The 18,471-nt window shown below is 39.3% G+C and overlaps 1 protein-coding gene across 4 annotated transcripts in view; it reads left to right on the plus strand.

Annotated features, from left to right (window-relative positions):
* The window catches only part of LOC109031107 (E3 ubiquitin-protein ligase RNF19A), a 94,899-nt gene that overhangs the window by 47,912 nt on the left and 28,516 nt on the right, over positions 1–18,471 (plus strand). Inside the window, exons 1-5 of one of the 4 annotated variants that reach the window (XM_072298077.1) lie at positions 10,571–11,141; positions 12,095–12,275; positions 12,644–12,758; positions 14,012–14,211; positions 17,042–17,186. In XM_072298077.1, the coding sequence (XP_072154178.1) occupies positions 11,079–11,141; positions 12,095–12,275; positions 12,644–12,758; positions 14,012–14,211; positions 17,042–17,186 (704 nt within the window). In that variant the 5' untranslated portion in view covers positions 10,571–11,078. Of the gene's footprint in view, positions 1–10,570; positions 11,142–11,816; positions 11,958–12,094; positions 12,276–12,643; positions 12,759–14,011; positions 14,212–17,041; positions 17,187–18,471 lie in introns of those variants that run through there. The other 3 variants (XM_072298075.1, XM_072298078.1, XM_019042442.2) reach the window with 3 other exon arrangements.

Genomic DNA, 18,471 nt, shown 5'->3' on the forward strand with positions numbered 1-18,471 from the left:
CGATTTTTATCCGAGGCGCGGCTTGCAGTCGCAGGATTTCCAGTGCCGTGCATTTGTCGGAGATAAATAGTAAAATTGGACTTTTAATCAAACGCCGAGGCTGATCAGGGTGTCAGTTCGATCCGGATCCGGAGTCCGGAATTTCTGGAAAGTACGGAAATAATACTGATATTTTAAGGGCGGTTCTGGAAAGTACTGAGGAAGTGCGGAAATACCCCCGAAAGGTCCGGAATTTTTGTCATTTTGTCGCAATTTGAGCGAGAAATTCAAACTTTTTGAAATCTCTCGAATTTTGTCAAATGGAGGTACTGAAAAAGTACTGACTTTTTCTGTTGAGGAGGTACTGAATTTCTTGGGAGTATACGAAAAAAAAACTGTAAAAGTACTGATTTTTGGTCATTCTGTTTTAGTTGACATCCTGCTGAAAATCTGCTGAAACTTTAGAATTTTTCTAAAGTTGACGAAGTTGTGTAAGTTTTTGAGGAAGTGCCCTCACATTTTCAATCTTTTGAAAACGAAAAGCTCGCCAAGTCTAAGAATTTTCCCTGTATTTTCTCTCCAAACACCGACTCCTTGTTTATCATAATCCTCTAATTTTGAAAGTAAGGAAATTTCGTCGAACCCCAGGATTAGAGAATGTCAGGAAATTCACAGATTCAAGAGTTTTTGTCGCAGCAGATAAAGGAACATTTTTGTGAGGATATGTCAGGGCGTTTGGAGATCCAAATATTGGCCGCTCAGCATAGATGAGAGGATGGAGAGGGTGAGAAAAAGGAGAGAGAGAAAAACAAATTCCCCCTCGCAAATTGCAAATTTACCAAGAGAACCTTGGGCATTACTGACTAAAAATTTCATCGACTTTTCTTCCAATCTCATGAAAAAATTAAGCAAATTTTTAACAAAAATTGCACATGTATATTTTTGTTGAAAATTGATTTGTTTGAAGCAATTTTGCAATCTTGGAATGGAGTTAGGTTCCTTCGTCCGAGAAATGACGAATTATCACTAACACAGGACCCAGGTTCAATATTTTATTGATTTTTCTTCTAATCTCACGAAAAATTCAGACAAATTTTTGACAAAAATTGCACGTGTATATTTTTGTTTAAAATTGAATTGTTCGAGCCAATTTTGCAATCTTGGAATGAAGTTACGTTTTTTCGTCCGGGAAATGACGAATTATCACCAACGCAGGACGCAAGTCTTCACAGACAAGCTGATGTCTCATCATGAGGACCTGGGCTGCGATAGTCTGTATGAGCATGAGACGTGGGATGAGTCTTTCATACATGACTAATTCAGTGAGTGGGTTTTTACGATCGTACGATTTGGTGACTGCGCCCAAGTGCAAACTCGCTGACCTCCGAAACTGACCCGAGTCCACTCGGTCCAGCCACAGGGCATGCCCAATTCTGCCGTGCTAAGGAAAAGCACCTTACGAACATTCGAAAGTTGTCAAATTTCCTCCGATAAAATGTTTTCTTTTTGAGGGAAGCTATGAATATTTTTCCTTGTAATTTTCAGGAACTTTAGTTGAAATTGCGATCAAAATATCTGAAATATTTACAAATTACCCCAAAAGTTCGTGATTTACCGAAAGAAATTTGGCAACGTCTGAAGGTTCATACGGCGTTTTTCCTTAGCACGGCAGAATCCTGCTCAGGAAAAGTACCTTACGAACATTAGACGTTGCCGAAATACCACCGGTAAAATATCTCATTTTTGAAAAAGTTCTGAATATTTATCTCCGAAATTTTCAGATACTTCGGATTGGATTCCGAAAATAATTCTCAGAAAAATTAAACGAAAAATGTTCAAAAATTATTTTGAAAATCATTGCTTATTGTAAGCAATTTTGCAACGTTTGACTGTCTATATGACGTTCTTCCTCAACACGGCGGAATTGGCGAGCTCGTGATTGGGAATAGCTTTTTCAACACTCTAACTCGACAGGCACCAACAACGGTTTCCTCGAGTTCCTGGTTGGGCTCTGCGTTTCGCGCCGTCCAAGTCCTACGCGCGATTTAGCCTTTGTACTCTTGCAATTTGGCAACTCTGTTTTTCCTCTATTTGAATCAATGATGAAGAATCAGTTATTTTCATAAATGAAGTCTAATGTCGCCAACTTTCGTCGCCAACTTCAAAATAGCAGTTGAGCCTTTGCAACGGAGTGCTGATTCTTGATCTTAGGCGGTGATCGGATTTGAAAAACCGCAATTATTCGAAAACCGCGTATAATTCGAAACTGAGAGACAAGGCTTGAAAAATCAAAGAAGTATGAAAATTTGAATTTTGACCGTCTGCCAGAAAAGGGACTTAGAACTGCAGTCTTTCCATAAACAACGCCTTTCCTCAGAGGGGTTCATACAGGTATACATTATGCTGATGCATTTTTACACAAATTCTCAACAGTTTTCCGTGCAATCATCTTATTATCTAACGTTACCCTGTAAATTAATGCAATTCGTTTCGTTTTAGTTTTAAACCATGTATATCGATACAAGGAAATACTTGTAGTTACGTTATATTTAAATAGGTAAAATTCCTTCCAAAAAAAAAGAAGCAGTTTTCCGGGCATGGTCCTTTCAATCCGTCCTGTCAATGTGTATTTCTTTCTTAACCAAAAATCAAATTTTAAAAAATTAAAATTGAAATTTTATTGCTTATAATAAAGTCTGTGAAACTTATTTATCGCCACGTGTGAAGTTTTAGAAAAAACACGATCCAGTCAGTGTTTGAAGCATATTGCTTTAATTTATTCCTTGCCCACTGGTCCATTCAACACATGGAAGGGGGTTTTGCCCGTTACAGGACGCATGCGTGGTGCGGAGGGGGAGAGAGAGAGAGAGAGAGAGAGAGCTTCTCGGAGAAAGTTACATTTCTTGTATCGCGGTTCAAAAAAAAAACGGGTAACTAGCTCTTGGATTCACAGCGATTAAACCGAAGTGACGCGGTTTTCACCCGACCTGTTTTGCACATGCGCCCGGCCTGCGTCCTTTGCGATTGCTGCCGTTACGTCTTGTGACGTGTGACGTCTGCGCAACGTCGCGTTTTCATCTAGGTCTTCACGTTGCAGTAATAACAGGATCAAATGTACGATCTTAGTTTCGCCAATGAAGAAAAAGCACCTATCAGAGTCAATGTAATCTAGCAAATTCCTGCGGAGAACATGGGAGGAATAAGAACACACCGTTAATCCACGGTTACGTGGTCGTAAATTCTGGGTTTTCAGCAACCAAGAAAATAGGGAAACTCGGGAAACATAGGGAATTCAATTTTTAGGGAAAAACTGCGGAAATGCAAGGGATTGCGAGGGAAAAAATCGAACAATCACAGGAAGTGTTGGTACTTTATAGTGTTGACGATAACTTGGCAGGGTTTTTTTTTGAGGGCAATAGTATCTCGAAACTACTTTTAAAATTATTTCGAACGTTCGCCATGCCAATATGTGTGTAAATTGTTTTCGAAATATTCTCACAAACTTTCCAGCAGTATGTTTTAATAATATTTCAAAAATAATTTAATGCAAGTATTTACAAAATTATCGTACAACTTCTTAAAAATTCCATCAGGTATTACAGGTAATTCATTTAAGAGTTACTAAACTGTCAAAAAAAAAAAATCATCGCTCGAAATATTGTCGAATTTAGCATGAAAGCAAACCTCACATTATTTTCTAAATAATTTACATCAATTTTAGAATTTTTGTCGGTTTTTTTTGAGCAAATGAAGTATAGCCATGAAAAATAAGGAAGACGAAATGTCCCGGATTTCTTGTCTTCTTTTTTTCCTGAGAGCGGGGGTTTCTTTAGGGTGACAGTGGGTTGTGTAACACTAAAAGTACAAGGCATCATGTAGAGCAAAATCCAAAAATGTCCCTAATCTGGAAGTCAAACAGGTCCTTAATTTAATCATCTGACCGGCCAAGTAAATACGACTGCATTTGAAAACATTCACATAATAACTTCTTCTTTCGTGATACTTTTTAATGATGATGTTGTGAAATGGAAGTAATAATCCGTTATACGCCATTTTTGTGATGAATTTTGTTGATTCGTCTAATTAAAATGAATTTACCGACGCGGTATGTCCTCACATCAAGTTGCATGATCAAGGGGGGAAAAAGAAAAAAAAAACGCCCAGCTTTATGCTGAAAAATGCCGTCAAAAAATGTTGCAGCAATTTATGGTTCTCCTGGAGCTCATGTATTGTTACTGTTATGCTGAAAAACTCGAGGTAGATTGCGATTGTGCAGTCATTCGAATTTCGTGGCTGCGTCGTTTTTGTCGCGATGCACGCCTGACTGTCGAATTTTTGAAATTTTGAAATTCGTCACGTAAAGGTACTGGAAAATCACTGAATTTTTCAATCGAGGAGGTCCTGAATTTCTTGGAAAAGCACTAAAAAAAGTGCTGTTAAAGTGCTGATTTTTTGCCAGCCAGTTTTAGTAGACACCCTGATGAGTCTGAAGGGTCATTCTCGACCGAAAAAATCACCAAATCCGGAGGTACGAAATTAGATCTCTTCTTGGGAAAAAGTTTCACTCAATACAGTAATCGACCCGCATATCGAATGCTACCTCTTTGCTGAAAAGAATCCCGCCTTCACTTCTCAGAATTTTGCATTCTTTTAAGTCAAGAAGGGTCCTTTAGACCAAGCTCATCCTCCTTTTAACGGCTAAAAAATCAAAATTAGAGTACCCTTATAGGGAGAGTATGGACAACTCGATTTATGGCTCTTGGGGCCCAAAAGGGCGACAACGTGAAAAATGAGTCACTAGAAAAATGCCGCTGCCAACCTTTGCATTTGAAAGATTAATCAATAGGGCCGACAGCGCATTGTAAGCAAGCGTTTTTAAGGATTAAGACCTTGAAACTCAGAAAATGTATGCGAAATCAAAATGTTATTTGTTCTTTTGTAATTTTTGATCAGTCTGCTTGCTCCAGGAGTTTGAATTAGTACCACTAGATAAGTCGAGTTCATAGGTTGGCTGCCTTTTTGGGCCCCAAGAGCTACATGACCTGATCAAACCTAACCTTCAAATTTTCCAGGTGTCCATACTCTCCCTGTAAAGGTACTCTAGTCGAAATCCCTTCAAGAACCCGAGATGAATCACCTAGAATCAAAATCAGGCGTCAAGAGCCCGCGAAAGGCGATATTTCCCAATTGGAAATGTTACCTTGGTACAAGCTTAGTATGACATTTTTTCACATTTGAATTTAGTTGCCAAGCTTATCTTACTAATGTTCCCACAATGTTAGCAGGACATTTATTTTACCTCTGGGACAAGCTTGAGCCCAAAGATTGTGCCAAGGTTAGGTTTGTAAGACTGCTCCAAGCCTATCCTGACAATATTGCCACAATATTGGTGGGACATTATTTTACTTCCGAGACAAACTTGGATATTCAATATTGTGACAACGTTATGTTAATAATATTGCTTCAAGCTTGTTCAGCGGATATTGTGATCATGATGTTGCCGTAGACTTGTTGTAAAAATATTGCCACTGTATTGGCAGGACATTTATTTTACCTCTGAGACAAGCTTGGATTTCCAATCTTACTTCTAAGGCAAGGTAGGCGATGGTACGCCGTATTACCGACCGTCCTAGCGGAAGAAATTTCATAGCGTCGCAATGCCTAATGTAGGCATACGGAACATTGGAGTGCCGAGGAACCTTCCTAAGTCAGATACTCTCTTGGCTGCTTGCACTGGTTGGAGTATTCAACACAGATCCCACTTGAAACGGGCACTGCCCAGGCGAAACGAGAACCAGCCCCATTGACGGGGCGGCCGCGCGCGGACCGTTGCCAAAAAGCTCCATTTGAGCCCTTGGCCTAAGAATATCGGTAAGATGGGTTAGACGCCTATGGATCATGTGCCTATTACGTCAAAAAGCGAAAGGTCGCGGTTTTTGACCTTTAATTTGCCCTAAAGGGACCGCAACGGCAGATCCGCGGCGAGCGCGCCCTGGTGGCGGAAATAGCAAACGCGGTCGAATTGTGCTCGCCGCACACAATATTGTGTTAATCTTATGACAATATTAGAAACAGAAGCCTAAAATGTTTATTTTCTTAATCTTGTGACAATGTTAAAGTGCGAATATTACCACAATGTTGTAAAAATAATGTTAGCATAATATCAATTCAGCAGTTTTAGATATCCAATATTGTGTCAATATTATGACAATATTACGAACAGAAGCCTGTTATGTTTGTTGTTCTAACGTTAATTGAATGTTAACATAATAACAATACCGCAGTATCACAGAGATAACATCGTCTCGATATTATTTTAGCAATTTTGTTTTCCTAATATTGTGTCAATATTGTGTCAATATTATAAGCAGAAGCCCATGTTCAGTATTTTTTTTAATAATGTGCCAATGTTAAAACTAACATATTACTGAAATATTGAAAACATAACTCTACGACAGTATTAGTTTACCAATATTGTATAACCAATATTGTGACAACATTGTGACAATCTTGGAATCACCGAGCACCACCTGACCTTGGATTTCTAATGTTGCTAATATTGGTGCAATATTAAAATACTAAGGTTATATATCCAGTATTGATGGTATATTGTACCAAGATTCTCAGGCCAACCTTACTGTTGAAATATGCTCACCATCTCGCTAAGGTTGCCACAATATTATTCCGATCTGCCCAAGGTCAAATTTCCGATTGGGTTTGTGGAAGTCGCGAGGACCGAATCGATACATCACTCTGACTCCGTCTCCTCGGGGCGGAAGGAACCTCGGGGAGGGGGGCTGTTGTCCGTCACGCCGGGTCTGCGACGCGACGTGTCGCGCGAGTCCGAAATGAAACTAATTAATAAGGTTAAAGAGAAGAAAGAAAGGAACGGCCGCGCGCTGTGGCGGCGGTAAATCTTGATCCGCTAAGTGAGCGGGTACTGGGCCAAGGTGAGGTGGCCGGCGAGCGAGCGGCGACACGACCTGAAACCAAGAGAGGAAGACGCCGAGAGCACGGCCGCCCCGCGCGCCGGATCAATGCAACCCGCACAGCGGTCGTGTATAGAATAGGGTATACGCACACTGACGATGCGGAAGGGTGAGTGCGACCCGGGCGAGGGAAGGTTCTTTTAACGTGGGTCGCCGTGGGCGGAGATGGAAAGCGTCGAGGGAGACGTTCGCGTGAAATGAGCAGGGTGTCTGCAGCACGGAAAACCCATACAAATACTTCGCCCTAAATTATGGAAATCCGCGATTTTTGCGGTAAACCTTTAGAAAGAGCCTTTGAGGAATGCAATTTTTATTCATGAAATTTAGTACCGTTGGCGGATCCAGGAATTTGGCAACGTTGTTTTCCCTCATTTAAACATATGGAAATGTATCGATTCTACGAGGGACCAGGTGCCCCGACAAGAATCGATTATTCAACACATGTTTAGAAGGAAGAAAGACAGTGTTGGCAAATTGCTGAATCCGCCTCTGCTGTACTTACATCACGTACCGGCGAATTCAAAAATAGATTCTGCTTCTTTCAGGTCATTCCTCTAGAAACCCCAAATTCCAGTCTCCATATCCAGTTTGCTCGATTTTTGTGTAACACGACTCTCTCATGAAAGAACGTAACTGTATCTGAATCTTGCCAAATTTCCTACCGCAAATTGCATTTTTACCGGAAAATCCTGGACGTTTTTACCCGATTTGACTAATTTTCCTTTCGGCCTCATGCAAAAATCGGAATGAATTTGGACAACAAATGCACGGTTACGTTTTCGTAAAAGGCCTGGATACACGCTCAACTTTCCATCAATTTCCGATCAAATGGTGACTGGTGCGCACCATCTACCATCAAATTTTTGCGGCCTGCAAAAATTTGACCGCCATTTTTTCATCATTTTGATCAGAAATTGACGGAAATTTGAGCGTGTATCCAGGCCTAAAAACATCGAATTGTTTGAGTCAATCTGCCAACTTTGGAATGGAGTTGCTTCTCTTCGTGCGAAGAACGTTGAATAGTGTAAAAATGGTGTTTCAGAAATTTTTTCTCAAAAAAAAAAAAAAATTGAAATTTTGAAATTTGAAATCTTCTATTTTTTTCTCGATCAGGAACAAACCCCTATTTCCGGATAAAATTGGGCTAGAATCCTGATAATGATACATAGTGCAGTACTTGAGAAGGCATGGAATCTAATTGTAAGGAGAGTCGGTACCGGAGCTGGGTTGGCGCGGCATGGCATAGCAGGATCCCGGTTCTGGGTGAAGAGCGTTGCGCTAACCTTGACTCACTGAGCCACTGCCATGCCATGCCGCCTCGGCCGCCGCCGTCCTAAGTCCAAACTTCTACTCAAGCCCCGATTGTGACACCGTATCTGGGCCAGTTCAGCTCCGCTATCAGTCTCTTCTTACCGAGCTTTCGCTCAAGAGATGGAAAGTGAAATTTCCTCCAGCTCCAATATGAATATCACCAAAAAACTCGGCCTCAACATCGCTGCCCAGTTTTTACGTAGGTACGGCTGATAGTCGTGGCGAGGATGTTGGCTTCCTTATTCTCGAGCACCTGTACCCTGGTAAAAATTGGCGATAGGAGCTGCGTTTCAAAATACCATAGGAGTTCTTAAAGCCGACTAAAGAAGGCCATTGAAAATCATATAGCTGGCTGTAGAGATCGGAGCAAATCATATAGTCGGGCTATACGAAGCTATAAAAAAGTATACAGTCGGGGTAAAGTTCCCATCGCCGGGCTTTACACTTTGTCACCATTGGCTATAAAAGGCTATAAGAAATTGTGTAGAAATTCGTGTGCTTTGGAAATCATTAAGTTTGATACGGAATTAAGTACCTTAATATTTAGAAAACACACATTATATTTTCCTTTTAAACATATTTTTATTCATCAATTAAAATGAAAATAATCCATACAGAGTGTGCAAGCATTTCAAAATCATGAGTTGAAAAACGCTGACTCCGCGAGATTAAATATTAGAGCCTAACACAAAGCGGAGCGGCGACGCACTGGCGCCTACAAACCTAACGGGGATACTTCACGCATTGCGCAATGCTTGAAGTATCCCTGTTAGGTTTGTAGGCGCCAATGCGCGTTTCGCGCTCTCTGCCCGCCCGCCGCCGTGTGCCTTCAGACGCCGTGTGCCAGTTACGTTTTTCTGCAAGTTAGTACACTGTCAAGTGTCAATTGCAGTCTAGGGTAAATTTCATTCTGGAGTTTATTTCGCCCCCCCTCACCCCCGCCAAAAAAACTCGAGGGACAAGAGTTGGGAGCAGAAACTGCTCTTTTTGCGGAGTGAATCCCCTCTCTCTCAGGGCGGAATCAACCATTATTATTTTGGAGTTATGGAGTTACGGAGTGCGGAGTACAGGTCTTTGGGGCGGACTTCGCTTCTTATTTATATCGCTCGGGGTTTTTTTTTTTTTTTTTTTTTTTTTTTTTTTTTTTTTTTTGAATAAAATGTGGGCTACAGGGTGAAATGCACTTCGGATTTCTGAAAGTACAGGCACATGTCTAGCGATTTTTTCGGGATTTCCCCATAAAAACATTTGCGAGAAAATCTGCGAAAATCAATTGTAGGTATGAATCATTCATCGTCCTTCCGGTAGCCCAAACGCGCAGGTAAACAAAACCGTCCGTCAAATTATTCGCGAATTTGGAGCGACAGATAACATGAATAATGGCGTGTGATTTGTAAGGGGAGTCCGAAATAGTTTAAGAGGCGTAGGTCTAGGTCAGCACACGTATGCCAGCTCATCAGCTAATTCATGTTCATTTGTCTTTTTTCTCCTTCCAAAATTATTACCGTTAATGGATATCGATGGCTGCCTGTCAGAAATTCTGGAGTAAGATGCGAGGCCGAATTATACGCATCCGCCTTCGCATTTCAATAACAAAAAACAGTTGTATTAAAATCGCAAATCATTTCGTTTTATTCGCAATGTCGTAAATTGTACCATTCACTTTTTTACCACTTCCAAGGAAAATTGGAAAGGAAATGAATTTCAAAGGAAATTATGTCTTGGACTTTTCACTGATTTTCCTATGTCATGCTCATGTACGTAAGTGCAGAGAATTCTATGAAAATCTCGAACAAAAACTTTAATTTGGTTTTTTTTTTTTTTTTTTTTTTTTTTTTTTTTTTTTTTTTGAGTAAAACAATTTCTGAGATTTTAAGCCAAACAAACCCAGATAGATTCGTGTCATGCGACTTTTACATCGATTTGTCTATTTTTTGTTTTTACGATACCTATTCGTTTTATTTACTTAGATCAGACCATAAATAATCTTGACACGGGATTGATTGCATCTGAAATAGATCTGAAATATCGAATATCGTGCAGCATCTACACTTCAATCTTCTTAATGGACCACTTTGTTGGAATGCGGGTTTCGGAAAACTCAAAAATAGTGAACACGAACAACTAAGTAGTGAATTCTCTTCGGAAAATATACTAAAAATGACCGGGAAAGGGGAGGGCGGAAACCAGGTGGGAATTCGAGACAAAAACGGATGTAAAGGAAACCAAATGAAAACGGAAACGGGCTGACGTTCCGCCTACTCTAGTTCCGCCGTCGGTTGTTGTGACTTGTGAACCGTAACAAAGCAGAGGAACGTGGCAACGGAATCCCCTTCCAAAACAAAAATAATCGACTGTTCGGGAAATTTTGATAAGTTGAATTTAGTTGATAAAGTACAATCCTCTCGTGATTAATTTCCCTCGTGATAGCATTTTACCTGTTTTTAATTATATTCGACCGGCAGTGGAACTCTATTAAACCGCTGATCAGCTTAAACGTGGTTGAAGCCTCTCCCAAGTGCAGTTTACACCCCGTTGTGCACCCTAGTTCCTTGGCTCAGGGTTGGTTGAGAAATGCTGATGATTCACCAATTATTGTGTCACTCCAGTCTCCTCTAGTCGCAATTTTTTCACTCCTATCTATGAAGACTTCCCTAGAGTCATGTCCCTCCTGTTAATTGTCTGTTTTATCGAGGTCTAGTGCCAGCAACTGTGCACAACTGGTAGTGAAAGTTAGGCCCCTGTAAGTTTCCTCATAGTGTTGCGGTTTGATTCATTCAATCAATTTCAATCGTTTCCATGCCATCCAGCAAAGAAAAAAAACTGGGCAAGGTCCTAAAACCTCCTGATTCTGCACATAATGTGAGTTGTCACCTTTTATCATATCACAGATCAATGCAAGGCCAAACAAGACCTTTAAATCGGTACTCTCCAAGTTTGAGCGTACTTTCCAATACCAAAAGCACTCACTTACTCCACTTTGTATTTGATAAACAACACTCAAATTTCTAAAATGTGGAAGTACTGGTCTTAAATCCTTATAGGATGTCTCGTGAACCTTACTCTAGACTGTAAGAATCTTTAAAATTTGAATCAATTCCGTCAACTGCGAAACTGTGAAACTCTCTACACCAGCTCTTGGCATTCACGCCAGTGCCTGGGAAATTTGCTGTAAGAGTGCTTCTTTTGAATGTTGTTGACTTTGACTCTCAATGATAATTTATTGGGCAATAAAATGCACCCGTTAAATAGAGCCTCTGCAGTGTTTGTTAAAGCAACAGTTGTTTTATTATCAGCCATTAAATCTTGATCAGATCAAATTTTATCCTGAGTGTTATTTTAGCTCATTTAATAACTTGTTTAAGGGTGTTGATAGGGATTAATCGGCGAATGACTTTTTTCTAATATTGATGTCTGAGCTCTAGCACTCTTGCAACATCACATCACTTTCACCAGTTTTACTGTCCACCTATTGTTAGTAGCCTTGATTTTCATCCTGAGCTGACACAGCTCCTTTCATTTGGCTTGACATTTGATCAAGTGATGCATCTTATCATGTGCTATAAATGATTTTTTTCTTATCTAACTGTCCCATACTTCAGCTAAGTTTTTGTTTGACTGGGTGCAGTGCCATCTATTTCTTTTGCAATGTTCTGGGAAAATTTCTAGTCTCCTTCGGTAAATTTTGCTGTATCATATTGGCTTTGTTTTTTCATTAGGTGCCTTTTCTAAATTAAGTATTTAATAATTTGAAATTGAAGATACTTGATGGAATACCCATTATTAATAATTATGTATTGTTGTCAATGTTTCAGTCGAACAAAATGCAGTGTCCACTATGTTTGGACGAAATGGCGCCAGAATGTTTCCCCAAATTATCTACCTGTTCTCATTGGTGCTGCCTCGATTGCTTGCAGCACTATCTGCGCATTGAAATCACTGAATCCAGAATCATTATCACATGTCCGGAGTGCTCAGAACCTATGCATCCAAATGGTAAGACAAATTTTTTCCTCGCATCTAAGCCAGCTGAGTTTTGATCTCTCAGATTTTTTGTCAATCTCTTTGAGTACATGTTGATTTAGACCGACTGTAACAAAATTGCACCTAATCATATCAAGTTTGAATTGAAAAAGCAGGTTGAAGTTTTACTTCTACATAAGACTCAATATTGAGGACACAGTTCAACCACTAGTGTCATACAATTTCACTGTCGATATGCTGCCTATCTTATTTATGGCACGATGATATACCATGGTTTAAAGTTCAGCCTATCTGTCTGAATAAGCTCTGTAAAACCTAGTTTATAAGAAGACAGGTTTACTGTTACGTTTTTGACTGTGCAGCTTCTTGAATTTTTTCAGATATTCGAATGATTTTGAACGAGCCAGCGCTATATGAAAAATATGAAGATTTTATGGTGAGAAGAGTTTTGGCTGTCGATCCAGACACAAGATGGTGCCCTGCTCCAGACTGTTGGTAAATAATTTTTGCTTTAATTTGTCATTACCCAGATGAAGGAACGTAACTCAATTTCAAGGTCCTAAAATTGTCTCAAATAATAATTTGATCTTTTACAAGGATACCACTAGGAAATTGTTGTCCCTGATTTTTAGGCGTGGACAGAAGAAAAATTAGTGGAATTTTCATTTAAAATGCCCATTTGTTATCTAGTCAAAAGACAATTTCGCATGAGGAATGACTAATTTTGTCCGAGTTTCCAGTCTCAATGCTTTGTAGGTTATGGAAGTATTTTAAAGATAAAACCGCAAACTATGTTGTAAAACAAGGCCTTCCAAAGTTTGCATAAGTAATGTTTTGATCTCACAACCAGCTCAATGGCTCAATTCTTGCATCTTGGCAAATACATAGATGGCAGGTTTAAATCCGCACATAACCTATTGTTATCAAGGCTAAATTTAATGTTGTATATTATTACCTAAAAAATATCCTACTCCTTAGATTGTATTCTTTGAGAGGAAAATTCGACGAGATTATTATGTAAAATGATCAAAGTTCAACAAATACGCACCAAGTTGCATCAAGTTTGAACCAAGAAAAAGAGTTGTAAAGTTTTATTCTTCCACAAGACTTGATGTCAAAGGCAAGTAGTTAAATAACTATTCCCTAGTTCACAATATATTTCTAGAATTTGAATTTTTCATGGAAGAAAATTTATATCTAAGTAGGTGATTGAATTCAAAACTACTCCCAACTCCTTCTCTCCCAAATTGGGTCTTGGTGTTTCTGAGAAACTAGTTCCAAGTGAGCCACCACCAATTCATGGGGATAAAACTGATGAATTTAAATTCTTTGTTTATTTATTTTTTTATTTAGTAGAAGTGTATCTTTTTTAATCCTTTCATAAAATGTTATGCTTCTGGATAGGGGAGAGAAAGTGGAAGAGGGAATTTCTCTTTTGAACAAAGGTACAAGCAGCCTCAAAGACGGAAGGCCAACTGCAAATTTGAACATGGACTTCTCAACCATAAGGCAATTGCTGAATTATTGTGCTACCACTGAAGGTGATGCACAGGCCTGACCATCATTCCTCATACTATGGATAATCATTGGAGGCATTTGACTATAAATAACTGTTAATTTCTGCAGATTGCATAAAAATTGGAGGCAGCAACTATCGGAGCCTCTCCTCGAGAAATGTATCGCTTTATTACCTCTAAAATCATGAAGTGTTGTAGGCCATCAATAATTGTTTACTATTTATTTTTTAGCTATGCAGTCGTTGCAAATGGTTGTGCCAGCTGTCCCAAGCTGAAGTGTGGAAGAGAAGGATGCAATGCCTATTTTTGTTACCACTGCAAGGCTCTGTGGCACCCAAATCAAACGTGTACAGCAGCCAGAGCAAAACGAGCCTCTAGTCTTAACTCATCATCCATACTCCTAAGTTTAGAAGCACAGTTAACACAGTTCCGTAAGTATTGTCCAATTTTTATCTCCGCTCCGAAATCATCCTGTGAATAGAAGCTACAAGAACTTACACTAATAAAATTTGTGTATTTACTGTGTATCACATAAATGTGCCAAGGCATACCAGTTTCAAGAAGCCGGCAGAAATCAATAATAGGAGCTCTTGCTTCTTTCATGGTGTCTATAGGTCTGGAAAAACAAGGAGTAGTCAGGGAAATCAGGGAAAAATAAAAGAGTTTAATTTTTAATATGAAACTGAAGTTTAAAAAAATCTTGAAATCTGAAATATGCGAATACTGCCTACACAGTCAAACTTACTCTCAATCTGGTATGTTGGAGTTTTTTTAGCCAACATGCGCCAAATTTAGCATAGAGTTGATACCTCACTACAGAGGAAACAAGCAGGAAGCTCCAACGCATTCGCGTCGGAGAGCGGCTCTGGCGACAGTAGTTGTAGTCAAGAATGAGGGCCTAGACACATTTTGTCACTGATGTACAATCCGACAACTGTCGATTCATGTTTTGTAACTTAGCAGATTTACATAGCCGGTGTATAAATGTGTATTGGCCCTTGATATGCAGAATGCATGGCACTATCACTTGTTGTATACTTTTAATTTTGAAGGCTCTTTGGAGGTCCGCATCCTAAAAAATTTCTCCCACAGTATTTTTTTTAACTTGTCGTTGTGATTGGGCGCCAATTTCTTTCAATTGAGTGATCATCTTCTTTTTTTGTCAAATAACTAGTTTGTGCAACAATAAGACTGAAACTGACTGTAACTGAAATTTTGTCTTTTTAGATATTTGGTTATTTTGTATTTATTAGATTGTATATTTTCACAGCCCTGTGATAAGAAACTTTGGAATGCATGGTTGATAAGTCGTTTAGCGAGGCTGCAAAAAATTTGCATTTTTATATCTGAAATTGTAGGTAATGGTTTTGAATATCGAATTGCGATATATTACACGGTTAAGATAGGGCTATATGTCTTGTCGTAAGCGGCGACATAGAGTCGATGTCATTTCAATAATCGCCCCGATGGCCACGGTAGTTGTGTGCCGTCTGCCCACGTAGCAAATGGGAGGCGAAAATGGAAGTCATCCGTGCATCGATGAGTGTTGAACGTGAAAATTGCGCGGGCCGCGCAAATTTCGCGATCATCGATGTGTCGGGGCTGAGCATCCATCATTTTCTATCTTGTTTTGAAGCTATGTGAGTTGTGATAAAGTACATAATTTTTTTGTATTATATTACTGTATAAATAGTGTAAAATTTGTACAGAACTTTGTACAAAATAGTTTCTTGTAAAAAGTGTGGACTACTGCCACGTCGTTTCCATACAAACTCCCAATACGCCGCAAGTACCACAAATGCCCATGTTAACCAAATCACCTCATCATCCATTTTTTAAGGACACAATTTTTAATTCAAATCAACTTACTTTATCAAAACTCCAATCGTTTATCAAATAACATATATCGAGTCATTTTAACAAAATCAAAGACGGCATAATATCATTTATCACACAGCCAAAAACCTAACCTAGAAACCACGAATTTTACAAACTCAAATTGGAGAACACTCATTGGTCCAATAATAAAAATTGATTTGCCGCCTTTTTTCTTTGCAAGCAAAACGTGTGAACATGTCTGAAAATGGGATCGGGCGTCAACACTCAACGATGCACTGATGACTTCCATTTTCGCCTCCCATTTGCTACGTGGGCAGACGGCATTAGACGTTTACGGTTTCCTTGGTAACCTTTGTTTGCTATCAGCTGATATCGAGTAATATGACTAGGAAGCTCCAACCCAGTGGTTGGAGCTTCCTTAACCGCGAAAACTTTAAAATTCAAATTTTCAAATTTTGAACGTTAATTACATTTTTTCCATCACGAGATTAAAGCACAGACAAGTTTTGAATTATTGACTGTATCACCATGATTCCAAAAATACACTACACAACATAGCATTGGCTAACAATAAAACAATATGCAATAAAATAAAGTCATGACAAGGAACATAGCCGAAAATGGCGCCGATTCCCATTAACCAACGCGCGGTCTCTCCAATGTAACATGGTCCAATGATACTCCCCAGCTGGGACCGTCCGGAATAGCAGCTCTAGTGCAAGCACCAGAGCCGCTAAAAAGCTCACACACAAGCACAATTTGTCCTCAGAGTGATATGCTGTTTGGTGCAACACTAGAAACAACCATTCAGGAAAGCAACTGCGGATGCATTTTTGCCTTGTTGGGCCAATCCTCAGTGCAGCGCAGCCTCCTGAATTTTCTACAACCAAGCTCGAAGAGGTTGTGAAAACCAGCCTGAGACTTGGGCAAGCGGTTGCTGGCGGCAAGTCTTGGGCTGGTTTTCACGACCTCTCCGAACTTGATAGTAGAATATTCAGGAGGCTTCGCTGCACTGAGGATTGGCCCAACAAGGCGGAAACGCGTCCGCAGTTGCCTTCCTGAATGGTTGTTACCAGTGTTGCACCAAGCAGCATATCTCTTTGAGGGAAAATTGTGCTTATGTGTGAGCTTGTTTCCTCTGTAGTGAGATATCAGCTCTATGCTGAATTTAACGCACATTGGCGTTGGCACTGTATATCTACAAGTGCTTCTGTGTACACTATATTTTTTTTGCAAATAATATAAAAAAGTAAAAGTTCCCATTTTATCGTGGGACATTACTACGCATGTAGATGTATTCTCATCGATTATAATATTGAATAGGCCATATTCTTCTATTCTTCTAATTTTTAATTTTTTCTACTGTGATAATTGTTCTTTTCTTTGCCAGTTCTGTGAGTAATGTGGTCTCTACTTTTACAGGTGAGGATGTGAAAGTCTGCCCACGTTGTCAGGTCTTAATAGTTAAAATGGATGATGGTTCTTGTAATCATATGACTTGCTCAGTATGCGGTGCAGAGTTTTGTTGGTTGTGTTTGAAAGAAATCGGTGATCTCCACTATCTTAGGTAAGTGGACCACAAAGGTTGGATGCATATATGGTCAGTAGGTCACCAAACAATGTCTACTACTTTATGACCACTGTTAAAGCATTCAAAAAAGTACATTCATGTGATAAATGGCAAATTGTATAAAACTGCACATGAAAGTATTGTAAGTAAAAGGCAACTTTTTCATGGTTTACTCCTGAAATGTTTTGTTTTATTGGATAGTAAGTAATGTTCATTGTTTCTTGAAAGAACATTTCAGCCTTTTGTGTGTTCTAGAACTGTCTAATTAATTTAAATTAGGATAGTGCAAAAAATTCAGCTCAGTCCTCAGTTTTTTTTTTCTCTTGATCTGCATTACTGATCGTTTTAATGCATCTTTGTCTACCTTTCAAGATGAACCTTTAACCAGTAGGTAATAAGCAACCCAAGGTGTCTCATTAAAAGAGATATCTTACGTTTTGAGACTTTTTAATATGTTGACATACTTTTGTAGATGTTTTGACAGTTGAAGAAATTAAGCAGGCATTTTTTTTGTAAACCCTCAAACTGTGGACGGTATATTCTCCCCCCCCCCTCTCCACTAAATTAATTTGAGGTTTTCGGTGTTGCCCCCCCTCCCCCCCCTTATTCTTTACTGAAATGAGTATTCATTTTCAAGAAGTGTTCTCCATTATTTTGATCAGTATCTTGCAGTAGCATTGCCAAACTTGAATTACTAAAAGCAACTTGAACAGATGATTAGATATGGTATACAGATTTTGGCAGGGAAGGAGCAGCTAAAACTGTAGTAATTCTCAACATAATGACTTTCAGCAGACCAGCAAAAATCGTTGCTACATTGAGGCTGTCAAATTATCAAAATATGTATAAGCATGTGGCTATTGCCATTTTAAATGAACTCCGGCTGTTATTGCAGAGTTATGCAACTTACCGAGGGCAAGCGCAGCTGTTTTGCAGTCTACTGTTGCTTAATTTGACGTGGGTATTAATGAAGAAAAGCCGTTTGGTATTTTAGTCCAGACAAATTGGTTCAAAAAGTTTTTAACACAATAAAAATTCATGAGCATTGCATAATAGGCTGCAAAACTCAGGCGTGTGGGCTTGCTCAGCAAGTTAGCAGTAGCAAGAGCGAAACAGCATCCAGGTGAATGTTGAGGCACATCTGAGACAAAGTCCACTTATGGCTAACACATGTCCAAACATCGGCTAAACTTGTTTAGCAAACAGTCAAGGAAACTAATGTAACTAGTCAGTTTGAACTGATATGGCAAAAATTGCGGGACTGCTATGATCAACAAACGAT

This window comes from Bemisia tabaci, chromosome 3 (genome assembly GCF_918797505.1).
Source record: "Bemisia tabaci chromosome 3, PGI_BMITA_v3".
NCBI classification, from domain to species: Eukaryota; Metazoa; Arthropoda; class Insecta; order Hemiptera; family Aleyrodidae; genus Bemisia; species Bemisia tabaci.